At 39.9% G+C, this 27956-nt stretch overlaps 1 protein-coding gene across 2 annotated transcripts in view; it reads right to left on the bottom strand.

Moving 5' to 3' along the window:
- PHEX (phosphate regulating endopeptidase X-linked) overlaps window positions 1-27956 on the bottom strand; it is a 196651-nt gene that overhangs the window by 52371 nt on the left and 116324 nt on the right. For both annotated transcript variants that reach the window (XM_065915712.1, XM_065915713.1), the window contains exons 13-14: window positions 11044-11121; window positions 448-551 (exon numbers count right to left, since the gene is read on the bottom strand). In XM_065915712.1, coding sequence (XP_065771784.1) covers window positions 448-551; window positions 11044-11121 — 182 coding nt within the window. The remainder of the gene's footprint in view (window positions 1-447; window positions 552-11043; window positions 11122-27956) is intronic.

Below are 27956 nucleotides of genomic sequence, written 5' to 3'. Positions count from 1 at the left end.
TGTAATAAAATGAGGTGTGTCTGTATAAAATTATTTCTACATTTGTAATCATACTGTATTTCTTAGATATTTGTTTTAAGATCTTCAAAAATTTCTGCCTGAGTGTGAAATTCTAGAGCAATTTGTTTGTTATAAATATATACACACACACACTCACAACGAGATATGGAAAGGATTTGAACATTTGTATCTTAATTAGCCTTCTTTTGATATGTATTGATGCTAGGAGTGGGGAAGTCATGACTAGATTGAACAATTGATTTATACAACATCAGAAATAAGAGTTGCTAAAAGATAACACAGATTTTGCCAAACCAAAATAATTGGCAAGCCGGCTACTCTGACTTGAGGGGAATTACAAAGTTTGATCTAAAGAGACTCCCTTACCCATCAACATATTTATCTATTTCACTTTTAATGTCTTTTTTTTTCTTTTTTTTTACTCACTCTGTTTTGGGAACAGCTTTTCTCAGCCAGAAGAAATCAGTCTGTGCTAAATACTTGCGGGTTTGCAGGACGTTGCCAAAGTAGTCAGATTCTGAAAACTTGATCTGAATAAAACAAACCACAACCATCACTGTTCTAAGTGTAGATAAGAGATGGCTCTGAAAAAAAAAGAATTCAGCACACAAAAAGAGTGGCCAGCAGAGACACTGCACTCCTCGCATTATCTCTCAGCCATCACCGGTTAACCCAGTATTCACAAAACCATGAAATTTCACCTCAGTGATTTTTCTTTTAAAATAAAAAGCTCAAAAATCAATACGGTCAATTCTGGATTACAATTTAAAAAAAAATAAGAGAAGCTGCACTAATTTACAATGCATTTCATTTGCTTTATAATTGAAAAATCTACTTTAACCTTTATAGAACATATTAGGTTTGAAACTTCTTGATCTTTTCTAAAAATGTGTACTTTATTTATCTATCATATAGGTTCTTCTAATAACACTCAGTTTAGTCAGCTGAAACCTCATTTAGTTCATAGATGATGATTTGGCCAAATGGCAAAATTCAATTTATTGTAATCAGTATTTGTTCATGAAGGGAAAAAAATGAAAGTGATTCAAACTGATTTTCTACCCTAAGAGTCATTAGAATAATTTAATTATTAACTGAAATTATCTATCAAAACTCAAAAATGATCTGGTCACTAAAAATTCATGAAATGACAGAAACCAAATATATATAGCTCGCATGGAAAAACAGGAAGCTGGTAGCTTACAACAATGCTGTCTATTAAAACAGGGAAAAAGACATAATTGATTCTTGAGTTCCTTTTTTTGGAAGAAGAATGGCAGACAGTTTTAATTCTATAGGCACGATCTATAAAACCAGCAGTACTTAAATATTGTAAACAGTATCTGTGTAACAGTAAAAGCAGTGGTTCGTAGTGCTCCCTGACACTTTGGTTTTAAATATATTAAAATGTGGCAAATAAAATAAGAATAATACACATTTGAAGAAGCAAATAATCAAGAGTAATCATATTTTATTAGCTATAATATTTTTGTAAATTTAAGCCATGACATTCTTAAAAGCAAAAACTAAAATACAGCAAATGAAGGTATATGAGACCCAGAGGCATAACATCATAGATACAAATGAATATATACAACTTGACAGTTATAAACTTGACAACAGCCTGTTTATTGGCCAATGTCTGGCTCAGGTTTCTCTTTTCCCTAACATATCATGGATATTCATTTTGTCTGCAGAGTAACTTTTGTTAATTATTCAATTTAGCAATCCTTCCAGGGGACCATGCCAATATATACAGAAAAGAATAAAATAACTAAAGCCACAGAGAATGAGAAAGGCAGGAATGAAAGGATCAAATCCTGGCATCTTTGGCAATCCAGCTGGCCAACAAGTTATAGAAATAAGACTTCAAATTGTCCCTCCCTCAATCCTCTTAGGGGTGGTGGCTGATAAATAAACCGAGGTATAGTCACCTAATGGAAAACCACACAGAAGTCTAAACAAATGGTCTCTATGTGTGAACATGAAATAATTTCAAAGGCAATGCTGAGAACATTAGACTAGTTGTATGCATTAGAGAATTTTAAAATTTACAACTAATTAAATAATACTATATGTTGTTTATGGGAACATACTTGTGTAGCAGAAGCATGAAGAAATGCATGAGAATGAGAAACACTGAATTCAAGAGAGGATTTCTAGGGAAGGAGACAGCCGGGGGGAAGGAGATGGGCAGGGAAAAAGGACATTAGGTCAAGGAGAATTACACAAAGAATTTCCAATGTATCTGCTTTATTCATTTAAAATGTATGTATGCATGTATACATGTATACATATGTATGATGCCAAATATGGCAAATATGTTTGATATATGTTAAAGCTTGAGGTGTTCAAAGTATGATTTTATATGCTTTTCTGATGTTTGAAATGCTTTATAGTAAAGAGGAATCTTAAAAATCAATTGTATTTTAGGTAGATGTTTATACTCAGCCTCAGATGAAACAGAGTAAATTCCTTGTTCAAATAAATGACCTTAACTAGCAATCCTAATACATTCCCAGATCACACAGTTAAAAGATGTGTCCACTGTTTAATCATTTTTTAGCTTTCGTTCCCAACACAGCTCTGTCAGAATTTTTAGAATATGATTGCAACTGATAGAAAATTCAGATATGTTCTTGGGTTCAGAGCATGTTCTGGAAAATGTTCCCAAAGGAATTTCCTTCAAAAATACTACCTTTTTTTTGTACTATCAATGGGATCACTTGTTACTTTTAGAAGAGTTTGCTAATGGTACTTTTCTGTTCCATTTGGAGGAAAGGGAAAAAAAAAACCTTGACATTCAGGTTGTTCTACAGATATTAAATGCAAAATTTTCTTTAAAAAAAAAAAAGGAATTCCAAGTCTAAAGATACTTTAAATAAATATGGTCCTACCATAGCCATGGAAATGATCATGAAGAACAAAACTTGGAGGCAAATAATGACAATTTGCCAACAGCTTACTTATGTTCAGAGGATACATTTTAAATTGCTTTAATTATTAAACTGAGCATAGCTTCTATTTCTTAGCCTAGTTTGGTTGATCTATTCTATTTATTCAATGGAAATCACAGGTAATTGGGGACAATTTTTAACTTTCCCTGTAAGACAGGTTGAGTGGGGATAGGAAAGGGCCATATGGGAAACAGAGATGGAGAGATTAGGGAACCTGGCTAAGTCATCCAGTCCACATCATTAGGCTCCTACTTCAATGTTATTTTCACTGGCCCTAATAAGAAAACCGATGATTCAACAGAAAGAGTACAGGGAAGGAGGAGGAGAAGCTGTGATTAAATAAATCAGGGTAGAGTTTACTTACTATCAGACAGCTGTTAAAATAATGGTAATGAAGGCTATGGAAGACAAGGACAAAACAATCTATCAACTGTAAAGGTCAGTGTACAAAATTATATATAAGCATCAATTACAGCTATACAAAAATGGAAAGACAAAATAACACAGTAAAACTGAAGTATGTATTATTAGGTTTGAATACCAACATTCAGGGTTTTTTTCATTCCTTTTCTCTATTTCTCAAAATTTCCATCATGTGATAATACTGTGATAATTTCAAGTATTTCAACAGGACCTTGAAGGAGAAAAAACTTTGAAACCTAGCAACCACTGGGAAAGTTCTGCTTATTGTAGAGACAGCAATAAGAATGAATGTGCATGAATATTTTAGAACCACTTGCAATCTTCCCCAAAAATATTTTAACTCTGAAAGTGACAATAATTGGCTCAAAAGTCTCTGGTCCTTTCAGTTACTGGTGACAATCTAGGTCAAGTTGATAATGACTTCCAATCAACTGTATCTCCTGACTTTTCAACTGAGTGACCTTTGGGGGATTAATTGGGGCTCTCATGTCATTTTCTAAGAATAGCTGTCCAGAAGATAAAATCTAGGGGAATCTAACTTTCTCTTGGTAGACACCCTATCCTGGATGTCTAGCACCAAATGCAACAGACTAAATAGAAGAATAAAGCTATTACCCTTCTCAAAGGTGTGGAACACATAAGAAGGGCAAAACAAGGCAATATATTCAGCTTCTCTGTAGGATCAGTAAATACAAGTTGATAAGACATTTGGAGAAGGAGATGGCAACCCACTCCAGTACTCTTGCCTGGAAAATCCCATGGATGGAGGAGCCTGGAGGCTACAGTCCATGGGGTCGCAAAGAGTCAGACACGCTATTTACTTACTTTCACTTTCAAGACACTACATGAGTCAACAGGAGTACAGATTCTAGACTACTTTTTAAGTTAACCCATTCAAACATACTCAATGATATAACTAGACACATCTAGGAAAGATTTTATTTTAGGCAGCAAAGAACTGTGAAAACTTCAATGGAATCCAGATTTTAGAATTATGTTTTCCCTTATTTAAATAGCAAAGTAATATGCAAGATTGCTGTGTTTAGATGGCTTTGCTGTAAGTGGTTATGTGCGTATACATATATACACACCTACATACAGGGATGGTGTTCACACTGTTTAACAACCTACATATACAGAACACTGCGGAAGATAGAATTCCCACAAGCAGCCATGCAAGGGTGACTCTGAGGGAGCGTCAACTACCACATCAACCAGGAACCAGATGAGACCAGCTGGCCTGCTGCCACCACTGGGGATAAAGGGAAGTCTTGGTCTGCTGCAGCCAGCGGAGCACTGAAGATGGAGGCCGCCGTGCAGGAGGGACGGGGGGCGGGCTACAAGGCTGGTGGGCACCAGCGCGCCTCCCTCCAGGGCCCACTCTTGCCCTTCCAGGGTCATGAGGGCCAGAGATCACTTGAGAAAGTTGGCCACAATGGTTCATTTTGTGTTTTTACCAAGGAGTACAGAATGGTCTCAACAACCTGCTTTTCTAGAGCACTCCACCTAAGTATCACCTCACTCTTGCATAGTGGCAACAGCACTCTCTGTCATTTATGCACACATAAAACATGCACACATAAACACACAAGCATTCCACTGCTAACAGTAGACCAAGGCCTGTCCCAGAGAATATTATGTGGGTTCACATATTACCTAGACATCTCTATTCACGTGTTTATGTCTATGTATCAAATGTATGTGTGTATCACTCACCAGAAACACTATCTCTGAAAAATTACCCACATCCTATTCTCCTAAGTAAATGGATGCCGGCTATGATTCTGACTTGAGCTCCTACTGTAATTCTCCACTGGCTTTCACAACAGTGGGTGATGTGCCTAATGGGCTCGATTATTTACCTATTGTCTCTCAGATACACGCACACCCTTTTACTCGAGTCCGTAATGCTGGGCTGTGAATCTGAAAACCATGCTTCCCAGGCACCGTTGCCAGTGGGCTTCCTGCCAATAGGAGGCACTGAGGGAAATCAGGTGGCAGGAGGGGAAAGGATGCTGTGCTTGTTCTCTTCGGTTCCTCTTTCTCCTTTCTTCCAACAATGATCTGGAGTGGCAGTTCCTCCTCTGCTCTCGATGGTACCACCACCTCCTCCCTTTTGCATCCCTAGACACAAGGGAGATCACTGCTTCCTGAAAAAGTTATTAATCTCTGGTTTACCACACCTTCCAACCTATTTCCTGTATTAAATCTCCTCTCTGAAATACCTAGTGTGGTTTGGCTTCCCTGGCTGATATAGAAATCTCCCCCAAATTGGTAAAAACTCATTCTTGTGTCTCTCTCCATTAAGGAGCAGTGAAGGTACACTTTATAAGGTTTATTTAAACATAGACTGATGTCTTTCTTTTTAGACTGAGTAGCAGGCTTTCCTGTACACTACTGGTGTGTGTGTTAGTCACTCAGTCGTGTCTGACTCTTTGCAATCCTATGGACTGTAGCCCACCAGGCTCTTCTGTCCATGGGATTCTCCAGGCAAGAATACTAGAGTGAGTAGCCATTCCCTTCTCCAGGGGATCTTCCTGACCCAGGGATTGAACCTATGTCTCCTGCATTGCAGGCAGATTCTTTAGCGTCTGAGCCACCAGGAAAGCCTGTACACTACTGGAGGTTCACATAAAGGGCATTGCCTTTCTTCTTGCTCTTTTAAAAGACTACAAAAAGACTGCTGTTCAGAAATACTTTGCTGACTATCTTAGTTTACCCTGTCATGCCCAGAAGAAACATTTTTTTCTAATTCTTTACATTTTCCTGTAAGTTCTTTTCCATTTGCTCTTATCTCCACATGACCCCAACTTCAGTTTTCAGTCTTTCTCCTTGTTGTTGTTGTTGCTCAGTCACTCAATTGGGTACAACTCTTTACGAACCCCCAGACTACAGCATGCCAGGCTTCTCTGTCTTCCACTAATTCCCAAAGTTTGCTCAAATTCATGTCCACTGAGTTCATGATGCTATCTAACCATCTTATCCTGTGCTGCCTTATTCTCCTGTTGCCTTCAATCTTTCCCAGCATCAGGGTCTTTTCCAATGAGTCAGCTCTTTGCATCAGGTGGTCATCAATCCTTCCAATGAATATTCAGGGTTGATTTCATTTAAGATTGACTGGTTTGATCTCCCTGCAGTCTTCTTCAGCACCACAATTCAAAGGCATCAATTCTTTGGTGCTCAGCCTTCTTTATGGTCCAACGCTCACATCCATGCATAACTACTGGAAAAGGCATAGCTTTGACTAGACAGACCTTTGTCAGCAAAGTGAAGCCTTTGCTTTTTAATACACTGTCTAGGTTTGTCATAGCTTTCCTTCCATGGAGCAAGCATCTTTTAATTTCATGGCTGCAGTCACCATCCACACTGATTTTGGAGTCCAAGAAAATGAAATCTGTCACTGCTTTCACTTTTTTTGCTTCTATTTGCCATGAAGTGATGGGACCAGATGCCATGATCTTAGTTTTTTGAATGTTGAGTTTTAAGGCCAGCTTTTTCACTCGCCTCTTTCACCCTCATCAAGAGGTTCTTTAGTTCCTCTTCACTCTCTGCCATTAGAGTCGTATCATCTGCATATCTGAGGTTGCTGATATTTCTCCCAGCAATTTTGATTCCAGCCTGTGATTCACCTAGCCTGGTATTTCACATGATGTACTCTGCACATAAGTTAAGTAAGTAGGGTAACAATATATAGCCTTGGCATACTCCTTTCCCAATTTTTAACCAATCAGTTGTTCCATATAACATTCCAACTATTGCTTCTTGATCCACATACAGGTTTCTCAGGAGGCAGGTAAGGTGATCTTGTATTCCCATATCTTTCAGAATTTTCCACAAAGTGCTGTGATCCACACAATCAAAGGCTTTATCAATGAAACAGAAGTAGATGTTTTTCTGGAATCTCCTTGCTTTCTCTATGTTCCAATGATCAATTTCTCCTTGACTTTTATCTAATCCATTCCCCAGTCCCTATCTTTCTTTTTGTGTTTGTGCCTGATGAATCACATCTTTACTTGCAATAAATAAAGTAAGCTGCTTTTCATTTGCAAAAGCCTTTCCTGTTCAGAGTTTGTATTACCAGAAATTTCTCAGAGGCCCTATAGTAGTCCTTATCTACATATTTCTCAAAACTGAAAACACAGTCCCATTGTGTATCAGCAATACTTTAGTCCTTTTGCTATTAACCTTGGGGACACTGTTACTATCTATCACACCAAGCATCCTTCACCTATTTTCAGTTTTTCTTTATCAGTTTCTGAACAGAAATGGATTTTTTGCTTCTTGCATTTATATTTTTTTCACTGTCTTTTTTAAGCTGTTAGAAATTCTGCGGTGTAATTGTGTCTACCTCAGTAATGAGTCAGATGAAAGCCATTTCTTCACAAAAGTACTTTAAAATCTTGGTATATAATGTCTTCAGTTCAGGCTGTGGAGACACGAGGAAACACACCTAACACTGCATCCTGTCTGGCGTCTTGTCTCTTTTCACAAAAGGTACTACATTTATTGAACTCTTAAATTTGGGGCATTCACTTTAAACAGCAGCAGGCTGCCAACAAAACTTGATCAAGTGAACACTGTGAATGAACCCTGAATGCTATCTTATTGGATTAAGGCTTGAGACTGTTCCATCTGTGCAGCCTCTTAAATCAATTTCGGGCACATGGATATTATATGTGTTAATTTGTAATGACTTCTCCAAACCAAAATAATTTACTATCAGAAGTGAAAATTGAAGAAGCTATAACTAACACTTCTAGTGTGCTTCCTATGTGCCAGGACCAGTTCTATATACTTTAAGTATGTTCACTTATCTGAGCCTCATAGCAGCCCTGGAGGCAGGGATTGGTGATGGACAGAGTTGCTGATGGACAGGGAAGCCTGGTGTGCCGCGGTCCACTGGGTCACAGAGAGTCAGACATGACCAAGCAACTGAACTGCACTGAACTGAACTGAAGGCAAGGATTATGACTACCTCCATTTTGATATGAGGAAAGTGAGATGAAGAAACTGAGGCACAGAGAGGTAGTATAACCTACCTCAGGTCATACAGCTAGAAAACAGAAGAACAGGGACTTCACTCCGGACACTTTGATCCCAGGATCCATGTTCATAACCACTACAATCTGCTTCCTCTCAAATCTCATCTGCATTCTTTTTATAAAAAAATCTTTCTTGTTGGCTGTGATGAGCCTTAGTCGCAGTGCACAGGTCCTTCCCTTCTCTCCAGTTGTGGCACACACAGCACACGGCCTCGGCAGTTCCAATGTGCAGGCTCAGTGGCTGTGGTGCACAGGCTTAGTTGCTCCATGGCATGTGGGATCTTAGTTCCCCAACCAGGGATCGAATCCACATCCCCAGTATTGGAAGACGGATTCTTAACCACTAGACCACCAGGGCAGTCCCCTCCTCTGCAGTCTTGACTTGAGATGTTTGCCAATCACATTTAACTCTCCAGATTCTCCCGCTGAGGTACTTTGTGACCTGGTGATGCTCTACTTAGCAACAATAGTTCTCATTGCTGCTAAGTTATAGCTATCATTTATGGGGAGATGACTTATGTGCCAGACATTATGCTAGGTGCTTTTACACGTATTTAATCTCACTTAAAAGATGCTTGCTCCTTGGGAGAAAAGCTATGACAATCCTAGACAGCATATCAGAAAGCAGAGACATTACTTTGCCGACAAAGGTCCATCTAATCAAAGCTATGGTTTTTCCAGTAGTCATGTAAGGATGTGAGAGTTGGACCATAAAGAAAGCTGAGCACTGAAGAACTGATGCTTTTGAACTGCAGTGTTGGAGAAGACTCTTGAGAGAGTCCCTTGGACTGCAAGAAGATCCAACCAGTGCATCCTAAAGGAAATCAGTCCTGAATATTCATTGGAAGGACTGATGCTGAAGCTGAAACTCTAATACTTTGGCCACCTGATGTGAAGAACTGACTCATTTGAAAAGACCCTGATCTTGGGAAAGATGGATTGCAGGAGGAGAAGGGGACGACACAGGATAAGATGGTTGGATGGCATCACCAACTCAATGGACATGAGTTTGAGTAAACTCCAGGAGTTGATGATGGATGGGAGGCGTGGTGTGCTGCAGTCCATGGGGTCGCAAAGAGTCGGACATGACTGAGCAAATGAACTGAATCTCACTTAATCTTTTCAGCAATACTAAGACTTGGCTATTATTATTTTCAGTCTTCAGATAACCAAAGGGAAGCCAACTGAAATTTAAAAACTTGCACAAGCTCAAACAACTAGTAAGTGGAAGAGCCAGAATCAATCCAAAGCCTGTGCTCTTACCCATTTAACAGTATGACCTCCATCCCTTCACTCGTCTCAACCCAACCAGCTCTGGGAAAGCAGTTCCCACCTACTCTTCAACTCACTCCTCTGCTCCTCCAGCAGGGGTGCCTGACAAGAACCCTGCAAAACCCCTTCTCTGATTACAAGCAGAGTTTGTTGGACCCAGATTTCAGTCCTGGCTCTGATGCTAGGCAGGGCACTGAGGAAATCACTTAACTACTTTGAGTCTCTATGTCCTTTTCTGCAATACTCAGATAAATACCATTTATTTCACAGGTTCAGTGTGGTGTTTAAAAAATAATGTACATGAATTTGGCAAATGTGTCAGTATCTTTCATCATCATACTAATAGTGAGATTTTTCAGGATCAAAACAATGTGTAATAAGATGGGCTGTCAGAGCTTTGGGATACTGTGAAGCACAATTATTTTCCTCTACAGCAACTAGATCAATATTTTGGAAGGCTATATCTTGGAGCCCAATGGAGAAATTTTCAAATTAAAGTTTTCACTCACTTTTGAATGATCTTATAAAATTCCAATGTTCATGTACAAAGCTAGGATTGCTTGTTAGACCACAATCTCAGGAAAGAGCTACACTACAGAATCACAGTTATTTAATTAATTTTTTAAAACTACTTTTTCAAGAAAATCTAGTGAATGGTAAAAAGAGGGAGTTTTGTGGTGAAGAAAAGTTGTTTACCAGAACTATCTGTAGGAAAGCAAATGACAGTGGTTATGATTAGAAAGGCCTGCAATGAATGTATCTACTGGAAAATATATGTCCCATAATATTAGAATAAAAAATTATTATTTCTCCATCAGAAACTTACTATAAATATACAGTTCAATTCACAATAAATTATAGAATCACATGTATATGCACTTAGCTTGCCAAAACACTCATAAAGCTTAATGAAGTTAACTCACAACAGGCAAGATTTATTACTAGTCATTTATTATGAATGAAGCACATAAAGACTATTTAACAACAAATATCATAGATTCACCATTAGAACGTGTCCACTAATTGTAAAATACTCAGTTTTCTTAACTCTTTCCTGTATGATCAAAGTAGACCAAATCCAAACCCATTTGCTTTATGGTACCCACTCAGGTACACATTCTTTCTGACACTTGCTTTATTGTGAAACTGCTGTAAATCTTATGATATGTCTGCATAATGAGGCTCATATCTAGCCAAGGAATGACTCAAAAGTTGGTGCTTTATGGCACAACCAGATTTAATTGCCTAGACTTGGGTTTGTAGAAAGGCATGAGGCCAGTACAACTTGCCAGGAAAAAAAAAGAAATTATAGTAAATTTAGCACTTACTGACTTGAGGTCTTCATTAATATAAGTATCATTCATTATAAACTCAGGATAGCCAACTTTTGCCAAAACAGCTCTTGCCTATAAAAAGGAAAAAGAAAAATGATATCAGAATTTCAGCACTTAACTCATTAATAATCATAGGATGTAAGAATGCAACTTTCATCTGAAAACTCTATTTACTGAATATCTACTATATGTAATCAACTGTGAAGGACAAAAAATAAAAAAATAAATCTAAGTGCCTTCCCTCGATATGTTAAAAGTATAGTGAATGTAGCAAAGAACTATATAATTCAACATAAAGGTTTAGATATAGACAATATTGTCTATAAATAGATAACTGTATTTACAGACAATATTGTTATTGAAGTCCAGAGCAGATACTATTTCCTCATGGGGAAAATGCTTAATGGAGAAGGGGACCAAACTGAGTCTCAGAGAATGGTTGGGATTTCAAAATGTAGAGCTAAGAGGAAGGAATTCCAGGAAAGAAAACAGCAGGGGCAAAGTCAGGGAGATGAAAAACAAAGAGTATGCCAGAGAGATGGTAAATAGTTGCATGGAGCTGGACTAGAAAGCACAAAGGGTGGACAGCAGAAAAAAATGCAGGAAAATCAACTTTGGCCTGTTCACAGTGTTTCCCGAATGCCACGCTGAGAAATCTGTGTTTGATTTTACAGACAAGAGAGAACAAAGTATTTTTAGCAGCAATAAAATGAGTCACTCTTCAGTGAGATTATCCGTGCAACCCTGAGAATGATGGCTAGGATGCCAGAAAAATTGGAGGGAGGGGGTCCAGACTAACTGAAGATGCATCATAACCATCCTTTTGATAGACATACCACTTATTCCCTGTTTTGCAGGATACAGGAAATGGATAAAGGAAAAAGCCATCTCTGGTACATACAAGGAGCCTCCACAGCAGGGACAGGCAAACTGTGGCCTCTGGGCCAAATTTCTCTGCCTCCCTAACCCTCCATCTGTTTCTATAAATCAAGTTTTACTGGAACACAGCCACGCCCACTCATTTGCATGACTCATTTACATGGCTGCTTTTACACTACAACGGCAGAGTTGAAGAGTTGGGAGAGAAACCCTGTGGTCCACAAAGTCTCAAATATTTACTCTCTAGCCCTTTATTTTAAAGAAAAGGTTTGCCAACCCATGCCCTCAAGAAACTGTCTCCTCCCAACCCCCCAACTCAGGGTTTCACCAAAACAAAAGAACAGCTTACTCAAAGAGTAAGCACAGTGGCAGGGCTCTGGCCAGATCCCTTTTATCACTTCAGCACATCCCTCCCCAGGATGCATGTTCTTCTTTCTTTCTAAAGGCAAGCACCTGAGACTTTGAAGGCCTGCCCAAGGGCTACTAGGATACTCAAAACAGCTCCTTCCCGGGAGGTTATCTGCCTTGGGCCCCCAGCTTCCACTGGCGGCCAAGCAGCCCTCAGCCAACAACTAACTATAGCAGGAATGTGAAAGTCCAGCTCCTTTGCTACAGTTCAGGACTGAGTATAAGGTACAATTTGTATGTCAAAGTTCTGTGCAGGATCAGACTATCTGAGACTTCCCCTGAAATGGACCCCAGTCCATCTCTTACCCTTCCCAGTCTGGCTTCCCTCATCCCCTGCTGTCTTCTCCTGGGAGCCCTTGCTGAATAAATTATAAATCACTTGAATGTGAATCCTCATCTCCAACTCTGCCTCGAGAAGACCCAATGTAAGACACCAGGCAATCCCAAACATACTGATTTTATTCCAGCAAAGCTAAAACCATTGCCCTTTGCACACTGCTCTTAGTAATGAGTCTTTTTTCCTTCAACCCTTTCAATTTTCCTCACTCAAGAAAGAAATAGAATAAGATAGTACATTTTCTTTATCTTCCTTGAGATAATTCAAATATTAAATGTCAGCAGAAACTTGAAACTCCAGATTCAGAGAAGATTTTACAACTGCCATAGGACACACTCATAATGGGTTTTGCTATTCCAGACTCAAATACAGCACAGATCAAATTTTGTCTTCAAAGCCCTGTGAGTTACACTGAAACCCTGATGTGACCCAGACAGCAGGTAACTAGAGGTTACAGCTCTCCCCTAACACCAAACAATACATCCTATGTCTCTAAGTTACCTTCTTCTGAGACTCAATATTTCCCTCATTGTGCTTAATTCCTCACTGTGTTTTATCAGCTCACCACAAGTCATATATATAACTATAACAAATAAAGAGCTCCAGATAGCTTCAAAAAAAATAAAGGAATATACAAGCTGAGTCATCCACAATTGTTTTCTGAACACTGGTCTTTCCAGAGCATGCTGGTGAATTATGCATTGTTTTTCAAATCTCACGCTCTGGGTCTCCCACTGCACTATAGAGCTTCACAGAATATATTACTTTCTGCACTGTATATGCAGGTCATGGAATCCTTTTTTATTATTTAGCAATACCATTTTTTGAAGAGAGCCAGAATACAGGTATAAAGAATCTCTATTCATCTGCTAAGAACACAGAGATAAAGTAATAATACTAATACCAACACTGCCAACACTGGAAAAGAAGACTTCTTCCCCCAAACTGTGCTGTGTTCTTATGCCTCTATTCAAACTCAAGTCATCCCTGCCAGTCAGCCGGTTGTCACTTCCACATCTTCCCACCCCACCCCATGCTACTCTCCCCTGAGAAGCCTCAAAACCCCATCTCCCCAGACCCCATGGGACCTGGCTCCAGGTCACACATTGTGAATGAGAAGCATTCACAGGAGACAGGAGTAGAGGAGGAGACACCAGTTATTCACTCACAGCCAATAGCTCTGGGCAGGCATGGCAGAACTGCAGGTAGCAGATAGAACACTTGGCCAGCAGCTCCCACACGCTCTCTGCGGAAGACCCCTATGTGTGTGGGCAGCAGAGACCATGGGCAAGGCTCTACGCTTCACAGCCCAGCCTTCCTGATGACTGCATAAGCCAAATCCCTGTATTATACACCTTACTGCTTGACACACTTAGAAAGGCGCCCACTCTCCAAATAAACTCTGAGAGACCCTATAAAGCAAATAACTGATCACACCACTTTGTTATGTTCCAAGAATGGAAGAAACGAGGCACCAACAGCTTGATGGCAAAGGATTAGTGAGGCAGGCCTGAAATCAATTACTCCATGGGTTATATGGAAAAGAAGGAAAGGCAAGGGCCACAGCAAATACTGAGAGAATGGGGGGATAAATGGATAACAGACTGCACATTATATCCTACAAGAAACATTTCCCAGGCTACTTGTGGCTGATCAAAAACTCCAGAGTCTTCCATAACCAGTACGTGCATTCAGTTCACTTCAGTCGCTCAGTTGTGTCCGACTCTTTGCGACCCCATGGACTGTAGCATGCCAGGCCTCCCTGTCCATCACCAACTCCTGGAGTTTACTTGAATTCATGCCCATTGAGTTGGTAATGTCGTCCAACCATTGCATCCCCTTCTCCTGCCTTCAATCTTTACCAGAATCAGGGTCTTTACAAATGAGTCAGCTCTTCGCATCAGGTGGCCAAAGTACTGGAGTTTCAGCTTCAGTATCAGTCCTTCCAATGAATATTCAGGACTAATTTCTTTTAGGATGGACTGGTTGGATCTCCTTGCAGTCCAAGGGACTCTCAAGAGTCTTCTCCAACACCACAGTTCAAAAGCATCCATTCTTTAGTGCTCAGCATTCTTTATAGTCCAACTCTCACATCCATACATGACAACTGGAACAACTATAGCTTTGACTAGATGGACCTTTGTTGGCAAAGTTATGTCTCTGCTTTTTAATATGCTGTCTAGGTTGGTCATAACTTTTCTTCTGAGGAGTAAGCATCTTTTAATTTCACGGCTAGAGTCACCATCTGCAGTGATTTTGGAGCCCCCAAAAATAAAGTCTGCCACTGTTTCCCCATCTATTTGCCATTAAGTGATGGGACCAGATGCCACGATCTTAGTCTTCTGAATGTTGAGCTATAAGCCACCTTTTTCACTCTCCTCTTTCAATTTCATCAACAGGCTCTTTAGTTCTTCTTCATTTTCTTCCATAAGGGTGGTGTCATCTGCATATCTGAGGTTATTGATATTTCTCCCAGCAATCTTGATTCCAGCTTGTGCTTCATCCAGCCCAGCGATTCTCATGATGTGCCCTGCATATAAGTTAAATAAACACGGTGACAACATACAGCCTTGATGTACTCCTTTCCCTATTTGGAACCAGTCTGTTGTTCCATGTCCTTTTCTAACTCTTGCTTCCTGACCTGCATACAGATTTCTCAAGCGGCAGTTCATGTGGTCTGGTATTCCCATCTCTTTCAGAATTTTCCACAGTTTATTGTGATCCACACAGTCAAAGGCTTTGGCATAGTCAATAAAGCAGAAATAGATGTTTTTTCTGGAACTCTCTTGCTTTTTTGATGATCCAACAGATGCTGGCAATTTGATCTCTGGTTCCTCTGCCTTTTCTAAATCCAGTTTGAACATCTGGAAGTTCACGCTTCATGTATTGATGAAGCCTGGCTTGAGAATTTTGAGCATTACTTTGCTAGCGTGTGAGATGAGTGCAATTGTGGGGTAGTTTGAGCATTTTTTGGCATTGCCTTTCCTTGGAATTGGAATGAAAACTGACCTTTTCCAGTCCTGTGGCCACTGCTGAGTTTTCCAAATTTGCTGGCACATTGAGTGCAGCATTTTCACAGCATCATCTTTTAGGATTTGAAATAGCTCAACTGGAATTCCATCAGCTCCAATAGCTTTGTTCGTAGTGATGCTTCCTAGGGCCCACTTGACTTCACATTCCAGGATGTCTGGCTCTAGGTAAGTGATCACACCATCATGATTATCTGGGTCATGAAGATCTTTTTTGTACAGTTCTTCTGTGTATTCTTGCCACCTCTTCTTAATATCTTTTGCTTCTGTTAGGTCCATACCATTTCTGTCCTTTATTGAGCCCATCTTTGCATAAAATATTCCCTTGGTATCTCTAAGTTTCTTGAAGAGATTTCTAGTCTTTCCTATTCTATTGTTTTCCTCTATTTCTTTGCACTGACCACTGAGGAAGGCTTTCTTATTTCTCCTTGCTATTCTTTGGAACTCTGCATTCAAATGGGTATATCTTTCCTTTTCTCCTTTGCTTTTTGCTTCTCTTCTTTTCACAGCTATTAGTAAGGCCTCCTCAGACAGCCATTTTGCTGTTTTGCATTTCTTTTTCTTGGGGATGGTCTTGCTCCCTGTCTCCTGTACAATGTCACAAACCTCTATCCATAGTTCATCAGGCACTCTATCAGATCTAGTTCCTTAAATCTATTTCTCACTTCCACCGTATAATCGTTAGGGATTTGATTTAGGTCATACCTGAATGGCCTAGTGGTTTTCCCTACTTTCTTCAATTTAAGTCTGAATTTGGCAATAAGGAGTTCATGATCTGGGCCACAGTCAGTTCCCAGTTTTGTTTTTGCTGACTGTATAGAGCTTCTCCATCTTTGGCTGCAAAGAACATAATCAATCTGATTTCGGTGTTGACCATCTGATGCCCATGTGTAGAGTTTTTTCTTGTGTTGTTGGAAGAGAGTGTTTAGTATGACCATTGTGTTCTCTTAGCAAAACTCTATTAGTCTTTGCCCTGCTTCATTCTGTATTCCAAGGCCAAATTTGCCTGTTACTCCAGGTGTTTCTTGACTTCCTACTTTTGCATTCCAGTCCCCTATAATGAAAAGGACATCTTTTTGCGGTGTTATAGAAGGTCTTGTAGGTATTCATAGAACTGTTCAATGTCAGCTTCTTCAGCATTACTGGTTGGTGAATAGACTTGGATTACCATGATATTGACTGGTTTGCCTTGGAAACGAACAGAGATCATTCTGTCATTTTCGAGATTGCATCCAAGTATTGCATTTCAGACTCTTTTGTTGACTATGATGGCTACTACATTTCCTCTAAGGGATTCTTGCCCACAGTAGTAGATATAATGGCCATCTGAGTTAAATTCACATATTCCAGTCCATTTTATTTCGCTGATTCCTAAAATGTCGATGCCATCTCCTGTTTGACCCCTTCCAATTTGCCTTGATTCATGAACCTAACTTTCCAGGTTCCTATGCAATATTGCTCTTTATGGCATCAGACTTTACTTCCATCACCAGTCACATCCACAACTGGAAGTTGTTTTTGCTTTGACTCTGTCTCTTTAGTCTTTCTGGAGTTATTTCTCCACTGATCTCCAGTAGCATATTGGGCACCTACTGACCTGGGGAGCTCATCTGTCAGTGTCCTATCTTTTTGCTTTTTCATACTGTTCATGGTGTTCTCAACGCAAGAATACTGAAGTGGTTTGCCATTCCCTTCTCCAGTGGACCATATTTTGTCAGAACTCTCCACCATGACCCGTCCGTCTTGTGTGACCCTACACGGCATGGCTCATAGTTATCATTGAGTTAGACAAGGCTGTGGTCCATGCATTCCTATCCCTTATTCACACCGACCTCTAGAAAGCGCTTCACATGACAATTGGACTGCCGTCCTTAATAAAGGAAACTCAAATGCTCTTCACTACGTGTGTGACACTGAGCAAACTATTTAACTTTTCTGAAGCAACCACCACCTATTAGCTATCCAATATCCACATTCCTTCTTCTCAGGGTTGACAATGGACCCAACAAAAAATAGCTGCATCATCCAACTTCCTTTGCAGTTAAAGGTGGCTACAGGATGAGATTTTGGCCAATGACATATAACTAAAGGTCCTTGTTGCACCGCCAGGAATTTGTTTTAAAAGATGAAGACTCAGCTGGCTTGTGCTCTTTGCCTACAGTCCAGGGTTTTTCAACCTTAGCGCTATTGACATTTCAGGCCAGATTATTTTTCTGGTGAGCTGTCCTGTGGGTTGTAGGATGTTTAGAAGCATCTTTGGCTTCTACATACTAGATGCTGATAGCAACATGCCTCGCAAGTCATGACAACCAAAAATGTTTTCAGACATTGTCAGATGTCCCCTAGGGGCAAAACTGCCCACTGGTAAGTTAGCCATATCTCTTCTTCCTTTCCACAATGCTGATGCAATGGCAGAGATAAAGCAGTCATCTTGTAATCACAGGGCAACAAACATGAAGAATAAGTCTACATGCTAACAATGGTGGAATGAAGAGTTAGTGCCATCTGGAGTCCACCATATCAGATATGAACTGCCTCCCTTTCCCCACTATGACATGAGGAAAATAAACTCCTAGTTATTTGAGGCATTATATATCATGTTTTATATTGGTTGTAGCTCAGTGTAATACTAACATGGTGTCCTTTTCATGAGACATAGCCTGAGGAAAAAAATAGCACCTATACTTCATTGGGTTATCTGCAAGGATTCACGATGACACTGCATACAAAACACATTTTTATACCTTGGTCCAGAGTACATGATGAATAAATTTTGGCTGTAGTTTATACAGAGAAAGTAGATACATAACGTCTTCTAAGGATTTGGAGTAATGCTGTTATGTACCTGTCTGGAGGGTCTTTCAAGAGAACCCAGGCCAGGTTACATCCTTAACTAAATACCTTGATTCCCAGGGGGAATAATGTCACTCTTTTTAGTTGTAGGTCAAGTTTTAGGGACGCACACAACAGAGTAGGAGAGAAAGGCTGTTGAAGCAACCCTGCAATTAATGGAGAGACAGATGGGCCCATGAGATTCTTGGAGCACAGTGGAAGATTTCTTGAGCAAAGCCAGACTCTACGCATGAGCCAGGAGAATTCAGGCTGTTCGCATTCCCCCCAAACTCTAAGGACTCTTCTGAGGGCCACTATATGCACACCTCACAAAATGGACCTAAGAAACATTATGAATGTTAATCTTAGCAAAGATCAAAGAAAAAGTTGCCTTTAGTGTTCACCATCTTGGGTTCTGTTTTCCCATCCCTTCTCTTTCCTGTATCCATTCATCTCAGTACCCAGGCCCTGGGTGTTCATACCTTCTGCTCTCTGATCATACCCAACACTGGCCTTTCATAGCAATATTCTATGCTCCAAAGTCATCTCCCCTTTCCCACCTCATCCATCAAAACTGTTATTCCCTCAAGACAGCTGTCATTGGGCCTCTAATTTGTAATAAAATGTGAGTGACTAACAGCAATCTAATGTATTAACTCTAGAGAAACATCTGTATTTAAAAGAGTAGTTCATTAATCAGAGTGAGAAATCAAATTATAAGGGAGGTTTCTGTAGCTGAGAGAACCTTCTTTCTGATACTACTCAAATCAGGCTAAAGGGCTATTCCATTTAATCCTCCTTGTGTTCTCCACATGGAACACAGTGCTGGGCATACAGCAAGTGATCAATGCTCAATAAATACTGATTTTTATAATGCGCAATTTAGTTGATAAACCCATTCTGATCAATGGCAGAAATAGTATCAGAAAATATAAAAGGTTATAGTTTAACATATGAACAAAAACATCATTCAATGCTGCTCCCATTAAGGCATATATTTCCATATAATGAGATCTTACCAAAAGAGATGAAAAATGAGGGGAAAAAAAGAAAGAGACTTTCTGAGAACCTAGGAAACTGTCTGGAAAATGGAGCAATGTTAAAAATCCCTGGGACTAACTCTTGATGGGAACCAAAAGTGTATTTTTTTCAACATAAGCTATTTCAAACAACAAATATTTATTGATAACGCCCTTGAGGCTCAGGCCTCCCCTCAGGTCTAAAGGAATATAAAAATATATAAGATGAGCTATGGTCTCACCATATTTGTATTAAAAGATGGAAGAGGAACATTCTATGACAACTTTCCATAATCGCTACTATGAAAAATGAGCAGTAGCTTAATTATCTGAATCTCTCTGTTTCTCAGTTTCCTCATCTGTAAAATGCAGATAAAAGTACTTCTAATACCAGGGTAGAGAAATAGAGAGTTGAAAGAAGTATTTGGATAACAAAGGAATTGGGAAAGGATAATTTTGGATTACCTAGATCAGGGGTTAATAACCTTTTCCTGTAAAGGGCCAGATGGTAAATATTTTCAGTTTTTCAGGCCATATGCTCTCTGTCACAACTATTCAACTCTGCATTATACCTGGGAGAGCAGCCATGGACACCACACAAATGAATGGCTATAGCTGTGTGCCAATAAAACTTTATTTATAGACACTACTGAAATTTGAATTCCACATCACTTTTATATAACATGATATATGCTTTTCTTTTTACTTTAATTAATTATTTTAATTGGAGGATAATTACTTTATAATATTGTGATGGTTTTGCCATACATAGATATGAATCAGTCACAAGTGCACATGTGTCCCTCCATCCTGAACCCCCCACCCACCTCCCTCCCCACTCCGTCCCTCTGGGTTGTCCCAAAGCACCAGCTTTAAGTGCCCTGCTTCATGCATTGAACTTGCACTGGTCATCTGTTTTACATATGGTAATATACATGTTTGAATGCTATTCTCTCAAATCATCCCACCCTCACCTTCTCCCACAGAGTCCAAAGTCTGCTCTTTACATCTGTGTCTCTTTTGCTGCTTTGCATATATGATCGCCATTACCATCTTTCTAGATTCCATATATAAGCGTTAATATACAGTACTGGTGTTTCTCTTTCTGACTTACTTTACTCTGTATAATAGGCTGACTTCTTAAAAACCATTTTAAAATGTAAAATCCTTTCTTAGCTTGGGGATCATATAAAAACAGGCAGCATGCTGAACATAGCTCAAAAGCCATAGTTTGCTGGGCTGACACAGATAATTCAATGAAGGTAGACTGTTCACTGAGTTTCCTCAATTAATGGCATGGAGCCTAGTACACAGTAAGTGCTCAACATCACTTGCGAAAGTGATCCATGCTGAACAGAGTGGGGGGTGTGGATATGTGGGCATGGCTTAGCTATTAAGTTTTTTATTTGTTTTTATTTTGTCCTTTGCTATTACTAGCATGTACATGCAACAAATCTTAGTTGCTTGGGAGTTTATTCTGTGGCCTAAAATTCTTAGAACTAGAACTTTAAAAATCACAATTAATTTCCGTGAGACAACAGACAGTTCATGAAGATTATTACTTTGAGAGAGAGAGAGAAGCTATCATAAACGAACCCAGGAAGAAAAAAAAACTACAAGGAACTGAAAGCTTAAAACACAACATGACTTAAACTCTCAAGTCACCCCTTCTTCCCAGAATTTTATACAACAGCTTGACAGTGCTGCTGGGAAGAACAGAACCAAACAATCCTACTTTGACTGTGAGCTCTGAAACAATATGTAATTTTTACACAGATGACCAAACTGATTTAAAGACCGGTCACTTGACTGCTTTATCCTGAATTTTCAAAGCCACTTAGTATTAAGCTGATCGGCAGAATCAAGACAGAAAGCTCATTTGTTTTAATCCCCGCTGACTTGGCTATTTAGGAGAGTCAGGAAAATTCTCAAACATCTTGCATGTACTACATCAAAGGAATCGTTTTAATCACTTAATGCAACAGTTTTGTGTTTCCTCTGTAGTTAAGTCACTTAGCATTAGCATATTTTTTCCTTTTTATTAATTTGACTAACTTAAGGGGAAAAATGGAACAATTGATGATCAATGGCCCTTTTACAAACAATTTATAGCACAACTTTCTTACGCCTGCAGCAGCTTTGAAAGCTTCAGTTGGGCTTAACCATGCCAAGGTCTCCTTTTCCCTGATTGAGTTCTATAATAACTATTAAACATCAATCACAATTCTGAGCTTTAAGCACCGGAAGTTTAGGAGATTGTACATGAATTACACTATCCTTCAAAACAATAGCTATTTCCATAATGCCAAACAAATGGCTGACTAGCGTAGATGTCTTGGCTGAAGATATGATCCTAAGCAGAGCTAACGGTATTGATGAAAATTAGCCTGGGGAACAGGTTTTAATATCCTTTGGGGCTTTCTGGATTCCACAAATAATAACAACTCAGCTATCTGACAAATCAAATTTTATCTTCTTGATAAGAATGGCAATGATTTATTATGAGTCTTCAAAAACTTTAATCCTGCAAATTGCTTTCGGGTGGGGTTCCAAGGTTCATGCATCACACGGAGGGGACGACAGATAAGCGCCACCATGAATCATACGGCTTTTTAAGCTCAAGTCACAGTGCTGATTGTGCAAGAGCTGGAAGACAGGAATGCTCAGATCTCGGGTCTTCCACCCTTAACTCTGCCTAAATCATGTCCCAGTATAGTGGACAATGGGCTTTTCAATCCCTGGGTTGTGAAAATCCCCTGGGGGAAGAAATGGCAACCACTCCAATATTCTTGCCTGGAGAATTCCATGGACAGAGGAGCCTGGCGGGCTACTGTCCACAGGACAGTAGCAATGAGTCAGACACAACTTAGCGACTTAGGATGTAGTAGACAATCCCCACTTCTCTCCGATATGGACAACATTCTAAGAAGGCATGTTCCCAATTACAAAGCAGCTCCATCCACCCATCCATCTTCTCCCTTGAAAATGCCTATTCCATGTGTCTTGAAAGTGGGCAGTTTTTCCATTCCAAAACAGGAAACTACTCTGGTACAGGTAAATGGTCATTTAGCCACACTGGCACTCAACTGTTTCCTGGTATCATGGTGACAGCCCTCTCCCTGGGGGGAGCCCTGCACCCAACAGAGATTTAAAACAAACAAAAAAACATTTGGATTTTCTTTGTAAATAGATGGAGCAGGGAGTAGCAACTGAGTTACAAACCCAAAACCATCCTATGATTAATCCATAAAACAGCACATCCCCCTGATGGTAGGGGCCACCATATACCTTAAAATAGTGGCAAAGTGTGCAAGTCGCCCAGTCGTGTCCGACTCTGCAACTCCATGGACTCTAGCTTGCCAGGATCCTCTGTCCATGGAATTCTTCAGGCAAGAATACTAGAGTAGGTTGCCATTCCCTTCTCCAGGGGATCTTCCTGACCTAGAGATTGAATCTGGGTCTCCTGCATTGCAGGAGGATTCTTTACCATTTGAGCCACCAGGGAAGCCCAAAGTAGTGGCAACTCTCACGTATTCCTTTTAAAGCTGAACAGGAGAGTGGCCAGATCATAGAATTTTTAAAAAATCAATGTCTTTTTATTACCTTCAATTACATGTGGTAAACTGCTTACAAAGTTTTCACAAATAGAACAGCTGCTAGACCTGTTCAAATGAATAGTCTAAGCTTCAATTAAGCAAATCCGTTCATCCAGACATAGCCGAGATGATAAAAGCCTGAGGGCCCGAACAATCCTATATTATAGTTAGGTTTTTATATGGGCCAAAGTAAATGGTACTTTTCTCTGCCCCACATGAAAAGAGCTCTAAGTCATGGGTCAGCAAACAAGAGCCAACAGGCCAAAACAAGCCCATCACCTATTTTTGTAAAAAAAAAAAAAAGAAAAAAAATACTGCATTTTGGAACTGGTGAAGGAATCCAGAATACACCATTGCAGTATCAAAATTACTGTGAGCTGAAGGCATCTGAGAATCAACAGATACAGAAAGAGGCTTCTCTGCATATCCCTCATCTGCCTAAAAGCAGACCTTCTGAAAGAATTCCACTGTCATAAATCCCTGATAAGGGAGGCTTCTCATACCAGGGGGAAAGAGTGACTCCTATCACCAGAGATGAGAAGTCAGCGCCAGGATAAGAAATTACATAAACAGACCTTACTAAATCAAACCTTACCTTCCACTAGTTTCTCCCATATATTCCTCACTCATTTCTCACCATTTATTGTTCCTTGAAATCCTAACTCCCTCCCCTTTTAAGATGGTATATAAGGGCTATGTATAAAATAAATATGCTACAAGGATATGCTGTAGAGCACAGAGAATATAATCAATATTTTATAATAACTATGAATGGAGTATAGAAAGTTATATAAAATTATGAAATCAACTGTACTTCAATAAAAAATATAATAAAGTTTTTTTTAATAGATGATATATAAGGCCTAAATTCTCACTGCTTCTGTGAGCTACATGTTCTGTGAGCTCCCAGCTACCTACAGGAATAAATTTTGTCTTTTCTCCTGCTAGTCCATCTTTTGTCAGTTTAATTCACAGACCCCCAAAGGAATCTCAAAGGATAGTAGTTTTTCCTCTCCAACAACAGCCACACTCATTTGTTTATGGATTGTCTCTGCCCACTTTCATGCTCAGGCTGCAGAGCTGAGTTGTTGCAAAAGAGACCATAAGGCCCCCAAAGCCTAAAATATTTACTATCTGGCTCTGTGCAGAAAAATTATGCCAACACCTCTTTTACATAAGAAATTTCCAAATTTTTCAAAACTAACAGTAAAGATAGCAAGGGAAAAACAGGGACAAAGGTAAATCTTCTCTGACAGTTTCATCAAGATATAAATGTGATTGAACTTATAATAATGCTTCATGCTTTCTTGAGGTAAATACCTGAATTCTAAAAGAGAGTCAGCATACAAATATTAACCAGAAGTGGGAATACAATGGAAAAATCAATGTACTTTTTGAGGAAAAGAAAAAATGTACATAAATTCCTAAAAACCATTTTCAAATGTCAAGATTCAAAGTGTTCAGAAATGCACATTGAATACCTAGTCCCTAACACCTAATGTTTCTCAGATAAATTTAATCAGCTACTTAATCCTCCTCCAATTGTTAAATTACTTAAACCAGAGGCAAGTTGGAGATTAGCTTAAATAACATACTCTATTCTCTCATCAACAATCCAACTGACCGGGAATTGTCCTCATTTTTTCTACTGAGGTTTACATCTGATGTGAACAATTCTTTACTAGCCTGAAAAAACTTCAAACTACCTCCCTCATAACTCAGGGGAGAGATAATAAGATACTTGCTGAATTATTAAATTAGGTAAATATACACTGTCATACAGTTTTTCTTTAAGATGGATGACATAGAGTCAATGTCCATACATAATGCTTGTTCCTTTGACTCTAGAGTCCTGTGGTTCAGAGCTTCTCAAACCTCCATCCTTGAAAAATCAGCATCACTTGGGAGCTTGCTAAAATGCAAATTTGTGGACCCACTTTGGGCCTACTAAGTCAGAATGTCTCTGGGTTGCAACCCAAGAACATGCACTGTAACAAACCTTACCTTGAGGCAGAGTTTCTCAACCTTGGCACTAATGAATTTTGGCCAGATTAGTCTCATTTGGGAATTAATGAGATTAGTCTCATTTGGGAACCAAGGAAACATCACATGCAAAGATGGGCACAAAAAAAGGACAGAAATGGTATGGATCTAACAGAAGCAGAAGATATTAAGAAGAGGTGGCAAGAATACACAGAAGAACTGTACAAAAAAGATCTTCATGACCCAGATAACCACAATGGTGTGATCACTCATCTAGAGCCAGACATCCTGGAATGTGAAGTCAAGTGGGCCCTAGGAAGCATCACTACGAACAAAGCTATTGGAGCTGATGGAATTCCAGTTGAGCTATTTCAAATCCTAAAAGATGATGCTGTGAAAGTGCTGCACTCAATGTGCCAGCAAATTTGGAAAACTCAGCAGTGGCCACAGGACTGGAAAAGGTCAGTTTTCACTCCAATCCCAAGGAAAGGAAATGCCAAAGAATGTTCAAACTACCACACAATTGCACTCATCTCACACGCTAGCAAAGTAATGCTCAAAATTCTCCAAGCCAGGCTTCAACAGTATCATGTGAACCATGTGAACAGAACAGTGAACCATGAACTTCCAGATGCTCAAGCTGGATTTAGAAAAGGCAGAGGAACCAGAGATCAAATTGCCAACATCTGTTGGATCATCGAAAAAGCAAGAGAGTCCCAGAAAAACATCTACTTTTGCTTTATTGACTACGCCAAAGCCTTTGTGTGGATCACAACACACCATGGAAAATTCTTAAAGAGATGGGAATACCAGACCACCTGACCAGCCTCCTGAGAAATCTGTATGCAAGTCAAGAAGCAACAGTTAGAACTAGACATGGAACAACAGACTGGTTCCAAATAGGGAAAGGAGTACGTCAAGGCTGTATATTGTCACCCTGCTTATTTAACCTGTATGCAGAGTACATCATGAGAAACTCTGGGCTGGATGAAGCACAAGCTGGAATCAAGATTGCCAGGAGAAATATCAATAATCTCAGATATGCAGATAACACCACCCTTATGGCAGAAACTGAGGAAGAACTAAAGAGCCTCTTGATGAAAGTAAAAAAGGAGAGGGAAAAAGCTGGCTTAAAACTCAACATTCAGAAAACAAAGATCATGGCATCTGGTCCCATCACTTCATGGCAAATAGATGGGGCAACAATGGAAACAGTGGCAAACTTTATTTTGGGGGGACTCCAAAATCACTGCAGATGGTGACTGTAGCCATGAAATTAAAAAACGCTTACTCTTTGGAAGAAAAGTTATGACCAATCTAGACAGCATATTAAAAAGCAGAGACACTACTTTGCCAACAAAGGTCTGTCTAGTCAAAGTTATGGTTTTTCCAGTAGTCATGTATGGATGTGCGAGTTGGACTATAAAGAAAGCTGAGCCCCCAAAATGGGTGCTTTTGAACTGTGATGTTGGAGAAGACTCTTGAGAGTCACTTGGACTGCAAGGAGATCCAACCAGTCCTTCCTAAAGGAAATCAGTGCTGAATATTCATTGGAAGGCCTGATGCTGAAGCTGAAACTCCAATACTTTGGTCATCTGATGTGAAGAAGTGACTCATTTGAAAAGATCCAAATGCTGGGGAAAATTGAAGGCAGGAGGAGAAGGGGATGACAGAGGATGAGATGGTTGGATGGCATCACCAACTCACTGGACATGAGTTTGAATAAGCTCTGGGAGTTTGTGATGGACAGAGAAGCCTGGTGCTGCAGTCCATAGGGTCACAAAGAGTTGGACACAACTGAGAGACTGAACTGAGTTGAGTCTCATTTGTGGGGGTCTATCCTGTGCATTGTGGGATGTTCAGCAACATCCTTGACCTCTATCCACTGGATGCCAGTTGACTCTTCCCCCTTACCATTTGTGACCAAAAACGTCTCCAGATCTTGCCAAATATCCCTTGGGGGTACAAGAGCACCTTGGGTTAAGAATCATTGCTATAGGTGATTCTCATACAAGCTCAGATATGAGACACAACCTGATCTAGACTGTGGTACCTATCCAGGCATCTGGACCCACTTGAGAGAACTCCTGATATCATATTACCCATTCACAAGAAGGGAGTTCATCCATTCCTTCAGTAGTCCTTGCTTGCTTGCTAGCTCAGTCGCTTCAGTCATGTCCAACTCTTTGTGACCCCATGGACTGTAGTCGGCCAGGCTCCTCTGTCCATGGGATTCTCCAGGCAAACTACTGCAGAGGGTTGCCATTTCCTTTTCTGGGGGATCTTCCCAACCCTAGAATCAAATCTGTGTCTCCCGCATCTCCTGAATTGCAGGAGGATTCTTTACCCATTGAGCCACCTTCATGCTTACACAGAGCGGTGCTAGGCCCCACCGCAGAGCCGGCACACCCCTTCCCGCAAAGGCTCAGATGCTCTGGCAGCCACCACAGTGGCCACTGAGCACTCGGGAGGGGCAGCAGCTGGGGGGTCCAGGACCCCAAGGCTCCTCAGTATTCCTTAGGCACTTTATTCATGGTCATCACTATTACGCCATTAAGAGCACTTTATGGAGAAAACACCATAATCTTTTGTCTCCCATCAATTTTTTAATGTGCCTCAGGCAATCGCAGTTCATCCTGATGTCTGGTCAATGTTACCTAAATCTCAGGATGACAGAGGCGAAGAATTAACAACTGGAAAGTGCTCTGTGACTGTAAGTCATGATAGAAATACACCCCAAAATCTCAGAGATCAAGATCTTAGAACATTCAAAGTTCTGATAACTTTTATCTGAGTAGCTTGGTAAAATCTATTTTTAAGTACT

The sequence above is a fragment of the Muntiacus reevesi genome, chromosome X, assembly GCF_963930625.1.
Source record: "Muntiacus reevesi chromosome X, mMunRee1.1, whole genome shotgun sequence".
NCBI lineage: Eukaryota > Metazoa > Chordata > Mammalia > Artiodactyla > Cervidae > Muntiacus > Muntiacus reevesi.
The sequence above is the reverse complement of the archived record's forward strand: the minus strand, read 5'-3'. Positions and strand labels throughout refer to the sequence as shown.